Genomic DNA, 16,145 nt, shown 5'->3' with positions numbered 1-16,145 from the left:
AGGTGATTCTACATCCCAAGTCCTATACCCAAACTCAATTACTACCTTACTAGCTAACTATTATAAAGCGGGAAATTAGGAGTATATTGAGGTAAAGCCTTAGTTAATGGTTACTTAACAGCAAGATTTGTACCCTGTAAAAAAAATGCAGGGTTCCACACAAATTCCTTCATGTCCCAACACAAATTGATTAAGTTAACCTTATTGTTTTTACAAATTTAAGTGCATTGAACTTAAAACAATTATGTTGCACAAAAAAAGAGAACTCAATAATTGTTGATTCAGCTCATTTTAAACAAGCAGATTAAACAAGCAGCAAAAATAATTTGAGTCTACACACTGTAAAAAATGCAGACATCCACACAATTCCTTTATGTTGTCCCAGCACAAATAGATTAGGTTAACGTTTTGCCAATTTAAATGGACTGAACATAAAACAATGAAGTTGTCCCAAAAACATTAAGAATTGTGTTGTTTCAACGTATTTCAGTAAATCAATCAAGCAGAACAATCATTTTGCAGTGTTATACTGTTATACAGTAAAATATACTTTGTTTATTAAAATAAAGTGCAACCTAAAACTGATTGCAATTAAAACCTCCTGTCTAATAACAAGAAAGTTTTAATCTAACAATTATAGCAGTTTTGTGTTTGTGAGAAAGTCAAAGTTGCAGTTGCAAGCAAAAACGATGGAATTCTCAGAAAAAAGGTCAATTTGCACTCAGCAAATGATGTTTGCTGCTTGTTCAAACTTATTTAAAATAAGCTGAAGCAACACAATTCTGGATTGAAAACTGTTTTATGTTTAATCTAATTTATGTTAACTTAATGGATTTGTGTTTGGAAAACATGAATGTATTGTGTGAAACAGTTTTTTACAGTGCGCACTTTAAAAAGTGATTAGTTACTTAAAGTGAGTAAGTCCATTGCCTTAAAAGTAACAAGTTGACTGTTAAGTTGACTTAATTTTTATAATTCTGCAAATTTTACTTTTGGGCTTTTATTTTTACTTTTTAAAATAAAGTCAACTAATCACTTTTTACAGTGTGTGAGATATAAGGTCTGAGATATAAAATGTATTTATAATATACATATACAACTATAAAATGCTATATGTATATGGTTATATCTCATAGTCTTAAAATTGTAGGATACGATTGTGAGAATAACTTTATGGCCTAAAAACAAGAGTTTATTTCTCATAATTCTGATATAAGTTGATATACAATTATAAACTAGAAACACTACTGAATGTTTTCCCTAATAAAGCTCATGCATTTTAAATTGGTTATAGGGTTGTAACGGTATGAATTTTTCACGGTATGATAATCGTCTAAAACAATACCACGGTTTGACGGTTTCGCGGTATACGGTATGTTACAAAATAATAGAACAGTGAAGCAAATTTGACTTTTTCCAAATAATATATTTTTAGTTACTATAAACAACACCACTTACAATGAACAAATAAAAATAAGAAAGTAATAAATAATGTGTCAAAGTCCAAATAAAGTCCAAATAAACATGGTGCAAATCCTCAGTAAAAAAATAGATATAAATATTTACTATACTATAAATAGTTACATAACGAAACTAGATTCAATATGGAACATCCTTAGGTTTTATGTGCCAGCATGGATATGGTTGTCTGTGGATATGGATTTGGATATGGTTGTCTGCAATGCAGACAAACAGCTGCATCTTCATTTGCGTCTTTTGAAAACAGCAAGAGCAGCAGTTCGTCTTTGCTGTGTCACTGTTTTGTCATGTTTCTGTGCTGCTGTGCATGCAAAAGTACTTAGTATGAGAATTATTTCATGCAAAACTTTTTTTTTTTTGCGTTTTATTTAGCCGCGCATAAATGTATGCCTATCTCTCATTCCGTGTTGTTCAAAAAGCTTGGTCCACAAACAAAAGCGAAACCTATGCTTATTGGTTGTGATATAGCGAGTTTGAACCAATCTGGGCATGGAGGAGGGACAATGCATCAATGTATCATGTCTGATTTGTCCGGAGACACAGTGACGAGCGTTTCTTTGTCAAATCAGCGTTGTCAAATGTTGATGACGTAACCGCACTGATTCCTGATTATGTGATACAGCACTGGAAAGCTGAGATTCTCTTCTTTATGCCAATCTTTGAATTGTATGAATCGGATCAGCGGATCAAAAGTTATTAAACATTTAAGAGCAATACTTATTTTTAGCCGCGGGCGGCTGTCTCGGTCTTTAAGGGTTAAAACCGTTGATATGCAATTGTTCATGGTATGATAATCGTGCATGTTTAAATCGTGGTAAACCGTCATACCGGTATATTGTTACAACCCTAATTGGTTATCAGGAATGAGCCAGTGATAATCATTGCAAATTGATAGTCAAGTGATTTATTGTCAAATGGAATCAGATCTTATTTACATTCAAATGCTAATTATTCTGCACAGAATGGAATCTAAAAATTCTAATGTAGCTATAATCCTTTGGTTTTAATCAGATTTACTACATTGAAGGTGTCAACACTCATCATGAATGTGAATCAAACCCATCCAAATACATTTTTTTTTCTCTCTCCCCAAACAATGTATTGGATACCAGTAATTCCCTGCATTAATTAATGTTGCTTGAAATGATTATATATACGTGCGCTAAATGCACTATATTTAAGTATTTAAACCAGAATTATGTGACAAAAGAAAAGGCAATGAATCTATTTTTTCATTCATAATTGTGAGAATGGCAATACATGGTTGCAATTTTTATGTCTACTTTCTGTAAAATACAGTACACTGTAAAGAAAATTCTTACTGGCACTTTTGGTTGATTGTGAGAAAGTGTCTGGTGCAAATTTAGCATAGGTTAAAGTGTCAGAGAGATGAAAAAGTGTGTTTTCTACAGGTGGTTTGTCAGGCCCACTCACCTGTCCAGATTTCTGGACTAACTGCATCTCTGTTTAATGTTTATCATCTTTTTTTCTCATATTTATTTTGTGTTGTCACTTGTCACTTTATGTACACTGGAAGCTTCTGTAGCCAAAACAAATTCCTTGTGTGTGTGAAGCACACTTGGCAAAAGAAACTGATTCTGATTCTGTGTGAAGCACACCCAGAATTTACAAAAATAAAAAATAAATAAAATATAAAATTGTGGGAATTTCATTGTGTGAATGGGACAGTGATGTTCATTACAATGTGATAGCCTAGAAATTTAATTAAATCTGTACACTCTCAGAAAAAAAGGTACAGTGAAGGTACAATTTTGTTCCTAGAGGGAACAAAATATATAATTGTACCTTTAAAGGTCCCATATTGGTCCTTAGGGTACAATTTTGTACTCAAATGGGCTATAAAGGTACAAATGTCCAGATTTAGGTTTGAAAGGTACATTTTTGTACCTTTTATAGCACATTTGGATACAAAATTGTACCGTAAAGGACCAATTTGGAACCTTTAAAGGTACAATTATATATTTTGTTTCCCTATAGGAACAAAATTGCACCCTCAGCTCATGATAAGATCAAGACACTATATAACACTAATTTAAATGCATTAATACTAAACATTAATACTAAAATACATAATTTATAAATATAATAAATAAATAAATTGATTGAATTAAATATTTTAATAATTAAAATTTTTTCATGTATTTAAATTTAAAAAATTCTCAAAATCGTCAATAATTTAATTTATAATTGAATGTAATTTTAATCATAAAAAACGTAAATACTGGTCTTTGCTTACTGTTTAAGACCCTATAGTATATGGGATGTAGAATAAGAACCATGCAGAGTGACAGCATCTTCATACAGGTGGTGATGTTGCTGTCCCTTTAAGAATTTGGCTTGTTGAGACGTTATAGTAGTGTTTGTTACTGAGGCGGTCGGTAGAGTATGCTGGCTTCGCACGCTTTTCAAAGAAAAGTCTATTTTGGAGTCCACATTTTTCAGGTAAGAATGTATTAAAGATATATTTTCAGTCTCATTTTTACATGTGAAGCCGCGTGTTCTGTTGATTTTGTCTGACTCTCGGGTCTCGGCTTTCCCCCGCTTTAAGTGCTCCGAGCTGGCTGGTGTACGTTGGCCTGCAGGATGGAGTTTGCTAAGATGTCTGCAGCTTATTAAAGAAGTTAATACAATATGATATCGAAGTCACCGAGGGACATAATGTTATAGAAGGTGAGTATTATATGCTGTTAGTTTTCTCGGTGTAAAAGCTCCCTTTATCGCCTACGTTACGTATTCGCGCCTTATATCTTACGTAACTGCTTTATTAATAAGTGTTGCCACGGCGGAATATAATCGCAACCCAGATAGCAAAATACACTCGGTCCAGTTGCGGCTAGATTCTCGCCTGCCCAAGTCCGTCTGCTGTATCGTTACTCGGGCCAGATGCGGCGGCAGAAGCGAGCCGACGCTGCCGTAACCGTGCACCGGAATCGGGCCGTGAGTAATGTGCGGTGTGGCCCGGAGCTGGCGCGACTAAAGTCTTCATATACCTTGATATAAAACCTTTTGTTATTAATACTGGAATTTGTAATTATCGATAATGTTTTATATTTTGAGGCCATTTTCTAGCCACGGTTGACCGCTGAAATGTAATTTTAGACGGTTATATACACCGCCATTTTGTGAAGAAAAATCACAATTTTGTCACCGGCAAAGCGACTGATTATGTAAACGTGGCTAGTTACAAACGTGGCGTGTGTATGCTTGTTACATATCTTCGTTTCAGTGTCTAAGTTACATTAATGTTGAGGAGTGTCCACAAACTCATGTCCAGAATTGTTGGTGCTTTACTATTGTTTAACGTTATACTTATGTTAATGTAGAATAATTATTAACATACCACGTTGTATAAATCGACGTTTTAAGTTATACTTTGTTCTTTAATGTAATAATTTGTCTTATTTGTTCTGAAACTGGTAACTTACCTTGAGCTATTTTACCTATTTTATTAATATCTCAAAATAAATAAATAGTTATTGCTTTATCTTATTGCTTTCCAGAAGTTTATGAAGTTTCCAATTGTCTTTCAGGACAAGATTGAACAACATAATGCAGCCTAACAGCATCAGACCAATGAAGGCATGTCATATGAAAGCATGGCTCAGTTACAAGATGTAAGTATGTCTCATTATCTATACCATGGTTTTAATGGCTTACATACTATTTTAAATTTGTAGGTTTTTACTTACAAACAACAATAAATGTACACCCACGTGTTTAAAATTATTTTCTAGGTTTTCATCGAAAGATGAGAGATCAACTGAAGAATGCTATGGACCTGACTCTAAGGTACTCTTTCTAAACTTTCTCCACTTGATTAATATTATTAAATTCTAGCTTTAGATGGATTCCTTCATATTTGTTTGTATGCCACATCTTATGTTTCAGGAATTGATTTTACAGCAGCACTTCTCATGTTGCCAGCCTTGTTGAGCGAGACACTTCAACATTTCGTTGTGCTCAGGTGCGTATGTTGTTTTCTGTTTAGTATATGCTGTGATAAATGCATTTTATAATGCTTGATATTCTTTATATTAGGATGACGCAGTGGGTAGTGCTGTCACCTTACAGCAAGAAGGTCGCTGGTTCGAGCCTCGGCTGGGTCAGTTGGCATTTGTGTGAGGAGTTTGCATATTCTTCCAGTGTTCGTGAAGGTTTCCTCCAAGTGCTCCGGTTTCCCCACAAGTCCAAAGACATGCGCTATAGCTGAATTTGGTAAGCTTATTTGTCTGTAGTGTATAAATGTGTGTGTGAATGAGTGTGTCTGGATGTTTCATAATACTGGGTTGCAGCTAGAAGGGCATCTGCTGCATAAAACATGCTGGATAAGTTGGTGGTTCATTCCACTGTGGCGACCCCAGATTAATAAAGGGACTAAGCCAAAAAGAAATTGAATGAATGAATGAAATTTATATTAGTCTTTTAATCTGTGATACTTTTTTTTTTTTTTTAATCAGTGAATATTAATTATTTTACTTTCTATGCATGTTGATTTTCTCTTCATCAGTGATAGAGTGACTGATATTAATGTAATTATTGCTTTGTCATTTACAGTGAACCATCTTCACCACATCCAACAGTTCAAGTACAGGAGGAGGCCACCGACTGGACAACTGTGTTAACAGGACGAGTCACGGCAGTCTTCAGAGTTGATGGGATTGCGATTGGCCGGGCTAATGATGTGGACGAATATACATTTTTGACATATCCATCTTATTAGAAGAACACCTTGATGTTTCTGCAGTGGAATGTTTTGAATGAACGGTGGACGGTGACAAGCCTGGATCTACTCCAGTTACCAGAGGGATCTACCTTGTTTTTTGTTTCTCTACATGCTCTTGGGATAATCACAATCATCAAGTTAATCCAGCACACTGCTATCATTCATGCATAAAGCAAATTTTTAAATAACTTGTGGTCCTAATGACTATCAAAGAACATTTTCCAGATATGAATGCTTTACATGTCATGTTTATCAAAAGCATAAACACATATTGTGTTACAACAAATTACAACTCCACTTGAGGATGATGAGGAGTAATCTACTGATGTTGAGAAAGAGGCTACTGATGTTTTTGGTTTTCTGCACTGTTGAAGCAATTTATAGAGAAAGTTTGCCTTCATTCTGAAATACAGAGAAAATTTTGATGACAAATTATTTATTATGACTGAGTATTCTGACTAAAGACAAACACTTTGGACTTTATAAAGTGCAGTACTTGATGTAGCCTGTGTAATGTGTTTATAAATCTTAAACAGTATTCTTGTGGTCTTTGTATTAAGGGTAGATTATATACTGTACAGTGAGTGAACAATTTTTATTTGTTATCTAAATTGTTCTTTTTACTGTTTTACATGTCTGCTTTATACTTGCTGTGTAATTTTATTTCTTGACACATTCAGTTGTGAGTTGTAATGAAATATTTCTACATTAATAAATAAAAATGGACATCTGCGAACCAAAATATTTTATTTATTTATTTGTGCATTCTGTCACCAATGGATCAAAATGCCTGGGTCAGTACCCTGAAAATGCTATATAATATAAAAAGGTACATTTTTGTACCTTCGGTGGGGGTACAAAATTGTCCCTTAAAGGGTACAAATGTAGAAGGTACAATTTTGTACCTTTAAATAGAGGTACAAATTTGTACCCTTAAGGGTACCACCCCAGTGACGGGCCATTTGTACCCTAAAAGGTACAATTTTGTACCTTTTTTTCTGAGAGTGTATTTATGACAGAATTAAAAATGCAACATATGGCAAAAATAGACCAAACACCATCAATGCAATAGATGCATCAAACTATTTGTATTTATCAACTCGCCATTTTACTCTTGTGTTAGAATAGAAAATAAAACAGTTACTCGACCTCAAGCCTTTCAATTCCTCAATAAACACTAAGTGAAAGGAAAGTTGAGGATTGAAGCCAAGTGCTTGACATGGTTTTGCGCAGCTGAAAAGATGAAGGCCTGCTGGACGAGCCAAGCCTTCTTCAACCGTGTCTTTGATGAGAATGAGTGCGCTGTCATCATTATAACCATTACCATTATGCACGCCAATACAAACACTTCAAGACATGGATAGTAACACAGAGTTAGTTTACTGGTTCTTTTTTTATGTGAAGCTGAACATCTGTTTCATTTTTATGAGTGCTACCATGTGCACGAGAAGATATGAGAAGATGGTTGGTTACATATGAACGATGACATAAGGGATTAGATTAGGTCAGTGTTTAAAGCTAATCAGTTTGTAATATACTTTGAAATGTACTTTTGAGAAAAATGTAATTGTGTCATTGTTTGCTCATCCTCATGTCTTTCAGCGAATTTAGTTTATATTTGAAGCACCAATTAATCTTTGACCATGTTTTCTGTTTTTATCTGAAAGCAGGAACGCACCGACATTCAGATAATACTGATAACTCTTTAGATAACTCTTTACAAGCTGTTGAAGTCAGAATTATTAGCCCCCCCCTGTATATTTTCCTCTCAATTTCTGTTTAATGGAAATATATTTTAACACATTTCTAAACATAATAGTTTTAATAAATCATTTCTAATAACCGATTTCTTTTATCTTTGTACTACAACTGTCATTTTCTGCAAAACTTTTTAATGACAATACTTTTATTTAAAATGTGGAAGAAATGATATCAGACCTTTAAAGAATAAAACAATTATTAACATTTTACTCAAATACTTGCCTATATCCAGTACATCTAGAGCAGTGGTTCTCAAACTGTGGTACGTGTACCACTAGTGGTACGCGGACTTTCTTCTAGTGGTACACGGAGGAATGAAATATGTCATGTACATGCTACATACATTTCAAAATGGATTAAAAATTATGTATATAATATGCCATATATGATATATAGCCTAAATTTCTGAGGTAATCTGCCAAGTTTTTTAACTGTGCAGAGTTGTAGCTGCTTTACTGGGCCAACTATGCTACTGTATTTCAATACTGCTCATTTTGGTGGTACTTGGAGAGACAATTTTTTCTAAGGTGGTACTTGATGAAAAACGTTTGAGAACCACTGATCTAGAGAACCTCAACATTTTCATCTCATTAACAAAGACAAATAAATATAGATTTTAGCAGTCTCTTTTTTGTATCACTTTTTGTGTGTATTACAGATTTTGTAAACTTGGTCTCACATTATTTTGGTTGCTTTTGTTGACATTGTTGCATTGCATCTACATGACAACTAATTCTCATTAGATTATCAGTAGACTGTAAGGTTAGAGTTAGGGTTAGTGTAAGTTGACATGTGTCTGTTAAGGGAATAGTGTCAACATTAAGCAGACAAATGGACCATCAAAATAAAATGTTACCATAAACTTTTTATGTAGAGATGCTCCAATTAGGATTTTTGCCGCTGATACCGAGTACTGATTCCTTGTCATGGTAATTGACCGATACCAACTACCTATTCTGATACTTCAAGCTTTATATAACTTTACTATTGCATAAAGCACATTTCCCTCTTAGTAAGATACTTAAGTGAGATCTCTCCTAACCTAATATAATAAAACGAAGGATGCAGCATATAATCCTATACATTATTAATACTGCATATAATCTTAAACATGTCTTATATAACTATTTAGTGTGGTCAGAAGCAGCTATACAGAAAACAATAGATAAAACAGATAAAAAATGGGTAAGAAATTATTAACATTGCAATTTAGAAACATTGCAAATGATGAAAGAGGAATTCAACATGTCTCAATGAAAAAAAAGTTTGATAAGAAGATAAAATGCAAACCTTTAAATTTTAAATTTAAACCTTAAAACCTTTAAATCTTTACCTAAAAAAGAGGCCTAAAAACTAGTTTATTGTGATTGATAAATTATAAAAAGTTATATTATTGAATATTCAAGCTGCTGTGTAGCGTGCAGCAATTGCTTATGCCCCCATGCATCATTTAGCTCCTCACATGTTGTAGTGAAAGTGTTCCATGCAGAACTGTTGCAAACAATTTATTTGTGTTGAATTTAAACAAACAAATTAAATTGAATAATGTTCAACTTAATTTGTTTGTTTAACTTCAACACAATTAAATCGTTTACAACCACTTAACGTAAAAAAAAAGAGTAAATCCAAGGAATCATCTTTGAATATTTTTTTTCAGTAAGCCAGGTGCGCTCATGCATCTACTTGTAAACTTATAAACATACACTTGCGATTGGTTCATAAGATCAGCCAGATTGCAGATTGAGTCATTAAATGTGATTATCGGCCGATATACTAATCTCCTGCCAATCGATTGGAGCATACTATAATGTAGGATGTAGGTCCACTTTGTTTTACGCATATATTAAGATATATGATCACGTAATCAATTAATTAATCAGAATAAACAGCAAAAGTAAGTCTAAGGCACTTGAAAAATGTGGAAAAATATTAAAAAAGCCTTTATTCACATGGCTATTCCTTAAAACTGTGCCTACGCATTTTAGCAAACACTTGCATTTACTTAGTTACCATGATGAAGGCAAGTATTTGCAGAAACGAGCAGGCTTTTTGATATTTTTCCCCTTTTTTTTCAATGCGTTGGTTTTACTTTTGCTGAGAACTGTATCTAAAACCATTTTAGTATGCATTTCAAAGGCTAACCAAAGATATAGGTGTTGTTATTTCACATTAAAGGCAACAAAAATAACCAATTAATCGCCATTAAAATGAAATTACTGAACCTAGACACAAGAGTCTGAGAAAAGGTTTTATTTTAGATTAAAAGTTTAAATGGCACTCTTCAAATGGTGAATATATCTATCATTGTTTGTTATTGTTTGACTTTTCTTTGCATGTTTACTTCCACTTTTGGTCACCAGATGGCGACCTTCTAACATTTCAGACAGCCAGCGGTCTTGTTCCCTTGCTGATCTTGCCTCATTTGACCCCACGTCTGTGGTAGAAACGGCATCTGAAGAAAGAGTTACGATCCTTACCGAAATGACATGACATGTTAATATTCCGATGCGCTTTTAACATGCCACCACAACTCTAACTGGACCCCCTTCTGCAGCAGACGATCATATTTCCACGCTAAATGAAAAGCAGACCACGTTTACTGGGCTTTCCCTAGATATGAATCCGCCAGCCCGCTTAAAATCTGGGATGCTGGTTCTTTCACATGTTGACGTCTCTACAGATCAGCAGGTCTTAGCTTGCTTTTGACAAGTGCAAGATGTACAGTCGGTGAGAAAGCAGCTTGTGTGTGTGTGTGTGTGTGTGTGTGTGTGTGTGTGTGTGTGTGTGTGTGTGTGTGTGTGTGTGTGTGTGTGTGTGTGTGTGTTTGTCATCCTGTGACTGAACCCATGATGTGCTGCTTACCAGTTATTATGAGTCACTTTACTGCTAACCAAACAGATAGTGTAACATCTGAGAAACGCAGTCTCTGTCAGTCAGAAGGCATATGAAGGATGAGCAACTCTGATTCACCATCATAACAAAGTTTTATGGTGTATTCACTTGTATTGTTCAGGTGTGTTGGGTATATTAATTGGAAAGTATTTCTTTTAATTTTGCATAGACTGAAGGGTATTTATAAACTTTTTTAAATTAACACTTTATTTTAAGTCACAATTCTCCAATTTACTGTACTAACAAATCATTAAGGCGACGCAGTGGCAAAGTAGGTAGTGCTGTCGCCTCACAGCAAGAAGGTCGCTGGGTTGCTGGTTCGAGCCTTGGCTCAGTTGGCATTTCTATGTGGAGTTTGCATGGTTTCCTTGCGTTCGCGGGGGTTTCCTCCTGGTGCTGCGATTTCCCCCACAGTCCAAAGACATGTGGTACAGGTGAATTGGGTAGGCCAAATTGTCCGTAGTGTATGAGTGTGGATGTTTCCCAGAGATGGGTTGCAGCTGGAAGGGCATCCGCTGCGTAGAAAAAAAACGTGCTGGATAAGTTGGCGGTTCATTCTGCTGTGGCGACCCTGGATTAATGAAGGGACTAAGCCAAAAAGAAAATGAATGAATGAATGAACAAATCATTAACTTAACCTTACTAGCTTAATCAACTAGTTAGCTGCTTATTAATAGTAATGGAGAAGCTAGATTTAGGTTTTGGGTAGGATTCGGGACGTAGAATAAAATCATACTTTATAACTAGTTGAGTGCAGGGCACAAAGTAATGTGGGGTAAATTGTAATAGTTTTAAGGTATTTGCTCAGGGTTGAGATTTTCATCACAGTGTTGACAGATGTCTTCTTGTCATTTATTGAAAATGTTTGGCAAAATTTGGATGAGAAACACAGAAAAAAACATTTTTGCAGCACACACTGCCTGGTAAAAGTCCTGTTGCCTATCGAAGTTTTAGGAATAGCAAATAACTGGACTTCTAGTTGATTTTTTGGTATCAGAAGTGGCTAATATGAAAGGCAAAGGCCTCTAGATTGTGCTTATTTTACCAAAATAAAATATATTTATGCCTATATTTATAATTATTTCATTAAGTAAGGTCTGACTTTTCTTAAAAGTCTTGTAACTTATTAGGAATAATGTGCATTATAGATTATAAAGTCATGGTGCGGTGGAAAACAAATTAATATTGTCTTTGACTCCCATGAGCTTGGACGACTGCATCCATACATCTCTGCAATGACTTAAACAACTTATTAATAAAGTCATATGGAATGGCAAACAAAGCATTCTTGCAGGACTCTTAGAGTTCATCAAGATTTTTCAGATTCATCTTAATCTTAACATGCTTAATAGTGTTCATATCTGGTGACTGGGCTGGCCAATCTTGGAGCACCTAGACCTTTTTTGCTTTCAGGAACTTTGGTTTGGAGGCTGAAGTATGAGTGGGAGTGCAATCTTGCTGAAGAATTTACCCTCCTGTGGTTTGTAATGTAATGGGCAGCACAAATGTCTTAGTTGGCCTAATGCATGAAGCTTTTGATGTTGCCATCCACACTTCAGATCTCTCGCACGGCCCCATACTGAATGTAACTCAGCCCGAATCATGATTTTTCCTTCATCAAGCTTGACTGATTTCTGTGAGAATCTTGAGTCCATGCGGGTTCCAGTAGGTCTTCTGCAGTATTTGTAATGATTGGGATGCAAGTTATTATTTGTTGCTCTTACAACTGGGATCAACAACAAGACTTTTATCAGGCAGTGTACTAAGTATTTTTATTATAGTCGATATTCATTCATTCATTTTCTTGTCGGCTTAGTCCCTTTATTAATCCGGGGTCGCCACAGCGGAATGAATGTTTTAACGCAGCGAATGCCCTTCCAGCCGCAACCCATCTCTGGGAAACATCCCCACACACATTCACACACACACTCATACACTGGACAATTTTAGCCTACCCAATTCACCTGTACCGCATGTCTTTGGAATGTGGGGGAAACCGGAGCACCCGGAGGAAACCCACGCGAAGGCAGGGAGAACATGCAAACTCCACACAGAAACGCCAACTGAGCCGAGGTTTGAACCAGCGACCTTCTTGCTGTGAGGCGACAGCACTACCTACTGACTGCGCCACTGCCTCACCCTAGTCGATATTTTGTTAATTTAAAACAAATCTGTGCAAGTATGTAAATAAAATCTTATAATGTTGTGAGTACTGTCTTTTAGGCTAGAAGATGGAACCATTTTGAAACAAAAAACACACTTATATATATATATATATATATATATATATATATATATATATATATATATATATATATATATATATATATTGTAATAGAAATATTTTTATAGAAAAAAAATTATACTGTATTGTGAATAATCTAACAAAATGTATTGTATTATAATGGATAGTAATGCAAATAAATCCAAATGTGTTTATCCAATAGATAAATAAATGAATATACTGTGGTATGTAGAACAAAAATGTGTTAAGTACTGAGGAAATTTGTTTAAACTGAATTTAAATGAAGTGTGTGAAATCTGAATTTTTAAGCATGTGATACAACTAACCCTCTGTCTGTTACAACTTGCCCCGCAGGTGGGGTAAATAGTAAAATTTTTTCTCATGGCATTTTTGGTAATACTACACAGAAACCATAGGTCTGGCAAACAATATAAGTGCTCATTTGTAGGGGAGACTCGTGTGTTGTTGGTAAAAAAATATATAGTTTGTCTAACCCCATTACTTTGTTCACTATTTGGTCAAAACTAAAACTAAAAAGCCCTGCTCCCCCCTTCTAATGAACAGTTAATTTCTTAATAATAGGCAGGTAATAAGCCAGTGGTTAATAGCATGATTTGTGACTCAAACTAAAGTGTTACCAGTTTTTGTTTTTGTCCTAGTGTAAAGAAAACATTCAATAATTTGTGTCTGTTGGATTTTAAGGCTGTTTTCCTAACTCTTGCGTGACACATATTTTGGGGAAACGTTTTGGAATTTTTAAAAAAGCTGAACAATACACTTTGGGCAAACGTACTACTCTTTCAGTATGTTTGTGGCGGTGTTTGCTCCATTGACTTGCAAAGCCATGGCACCAACCAGTGCCAACTAATAACCAATTGTAAAAAAAAAAGTTACAAATTTCACCTCTTCTCAACAGGGAAATCCACCAACTATCAGGAATGCATGATTATTTGGTGTGATGGCTTTGCAATAATAAAATGTGGTTATAATGGCAGTCAATGGGGAAAAAACTGCCATGAACATAATGAAAGGATAGTCAATTTGAACAATACAAAATACTAAAGTACATTAATACTACTATATATGCACCTAATAATATGTAAAAAGAAAACTAAACAAGAGTTTTTAACCTTACTTCCAATGTGCATATTTACACTAGAACACATGTTAGCAATGCAATAAGCAGATACATTTTATTAAAGTGCCTCATTTGATTATATCAACAATATTTTAGAAAACTTGCAAAATGTTTGCAATTCTTTAATGATATTAATCGACTAGGTCAGCATGTTGATAACTTTGTTTAAACCCTATCTCTTATCCTTTCTTGCTGTAAAATCCAAATACAACATTCTGAGAACTAAGAAAATACAAGTATCACATTGTGATTCATATTTGTGGATCGTATTTGTCATCTGAAATGTGCAATGTACTGTACGCAAATTAAGTTAAATTATTTTTACTAATTTAAGTGGATTGAACATAAAACAATTAGGTTTTCCAAAAAAACATAAGAATTATGTTGTTTTAACTCATTTTAAATAAGTAGTTTGAACAAGCAGCAAAAGTCATTTTTTGAAAGTACTCAGAGCAGACTTTATTTTAGTTTTTGCAGAAATGTAGACTTTGGCGAGTATTTACAATGAGCCTGGGTTGAAAATAACTCGGGTCATGCAGATTGGCAGCACAAAAATCAGGACATCCCTTATATATGTTTTTAAATATATATTACAAAAATGTGCCTTTGTACATCCAGACAGATCGTTATTTAATCATCACATGCGCAGCATTTTTTACATACACAAAGTGAAAACTTAAACTAGTACTTCAGCATGTTACTGCTTAATTAATTAGTTAATTTATTTTAGTTTTTCTGTAATAAATAAATTGGAAAAGCAAATTTTTTTAGGTGTAAGAAGTTATAGAAGCAATATATTTAAATGAATCCAATCAGGCTTTTTTCAGTGTAGTTTTATAGTGCTGAGATGAAAATGGTTGACATCTTGTTTCGAGTTCCTGCATCCTGTTTCTGTCTGGCTATTTGTGTACACATGAGCATGTTCTGTGTAAACGAGTGCATGATCTTGACTCTTTCTGTGCATCTGCTGTCTGGAAGTGTGGTTTGGCACACAACATTTAGCTGCTGTACTCTACACTGACTAAAAAGACGTTAAGCTACAACATAAAGTGTTTCTATTTCCAGATCTATTTAAGGGGTCATATGATGACTCTTTTGACAATATGTAATACATGTAATCCCCAGAATGTGTTTGTGAAATTTCAACTGCAAATAATGCTTATATGTCAAATGTGCCGGTTTTGGTAAGAGGAGAAAGACTCAAGGCCCAATTTTTGGTGTGTTTGGCACGATTGTTTTGCTTTTTTCAGACCAGCGCAGCAGCTATTTTCATGTTTTGCATCATGTTGCTTAAATAGCAAATCCATTTATGCTACTTTGTGGACTGATGGGTGTGCTGGTCTATAAAGGAGGTGTGTTAAGGCGCATTGTTGGCGCAATGCTATTTTGTGGAACTGACCGCGGCATTGACCAACTGAAACCTGCTTCAGTTTATTCATAACTATTTTAATTTGCATAATGTTATTAGTATTAGCAGTATTATTTATTATACGCATATTTATATTTGCTATAATAAAAACAAGTTTAGATTTGTCCACCTGTCGGAATTTTAAGACGTAAGCATCACCATATGGTGCATAATAATAGGACGTGTGTTTAGATATAACTCAGTTTTTTAAGCACACTTCGTTATTAGTGTTAATTTATTAATTTGCTGGAAATTAGTACTGACTTTAGAAATAGTTTAGAAACAAATTTTTGCGCCTAACTAACAAAGTTAATTACGTACACTACAAAAAATGCAGGGTTCCACACAATTCATTCATGTCCCAACACAAATGGAATAAGTCAACTTAACACTTTTAACAAATTTATGTGGATTGAACTTAAAAATATTAAGTTTTCCCAATGAAATCTCAAAAATTGTGTTGTTTCAGCTCATTTTT

The 16,145-nt window shown here is 34.5% G+C and overlaps 1 protein-coding gene and 1 long non-coding RNA gene across 9 annotated transcripts in view; one reads left to right on the top strand and one right to left on the bottom strand.

Moving 5' to 3' along the window:
• Positions 1 to 16,145, bottom strand: part of aig1 (androgen-induced 1 (H. sapiens)) — a 252,745-nt gene that overhangs the window by 10,446 nt on the left and 226,154 nt on the right. The window contains exon 4 of one of the 8 annotated variants that reach the window (XM_073933552.1): positions 11,183 to 11,391. The exons of the other annotated variants lie outside the window; for them this stretch is intronic. Coding sequence (XP_073789653.1) covers positions 11,221 to 11,391 — 171 coding nt within the window. The 3' untranslated portion in view covers positions 11,183 to 11,220. Of the gene's footprint in view, positions 1 to 11,182; positions 11,392 to 16,145 lie in introns of those variants that run through there. 8 annotated transcript variants of the gene reach the window in all.
• LOC141379388 (uncharacterized) lies at positions 3,843 to 6,965 on the top strand. The gene is made up of 7 exons (XR_012395981.1): positions 3,843 to 3,942; positions 4,049 to 4,170; positions 5,031 to 5,114; positions 5,235 to 5,289; positions 5,389 to 5,464; positions 5,539 to 5,715; positions 6,055 to 6,965. It is a non-coding gene; the product is annotated as an uncharacterized lncRNA (long non-coding RNA).

This window comes from Danio rerio, chromosome 20 (assembly GCF_049306965.1).
Source record: "Danio rerio strain Tuebingen ecotype United States chromosome 20, GRCz12tu, whole genome shotgun sequence".
NCBI classification, from domain to species: Eukaryota; Metazoa; Chordata; class Actinopteri; order Cypriniformes; family Danionidae; genus Danio; species Danio rerio.
Note: the sequence above shows the minus strand (reverse complement) of the source record. Positions and strands in the feature narration are given on the sequence as shown.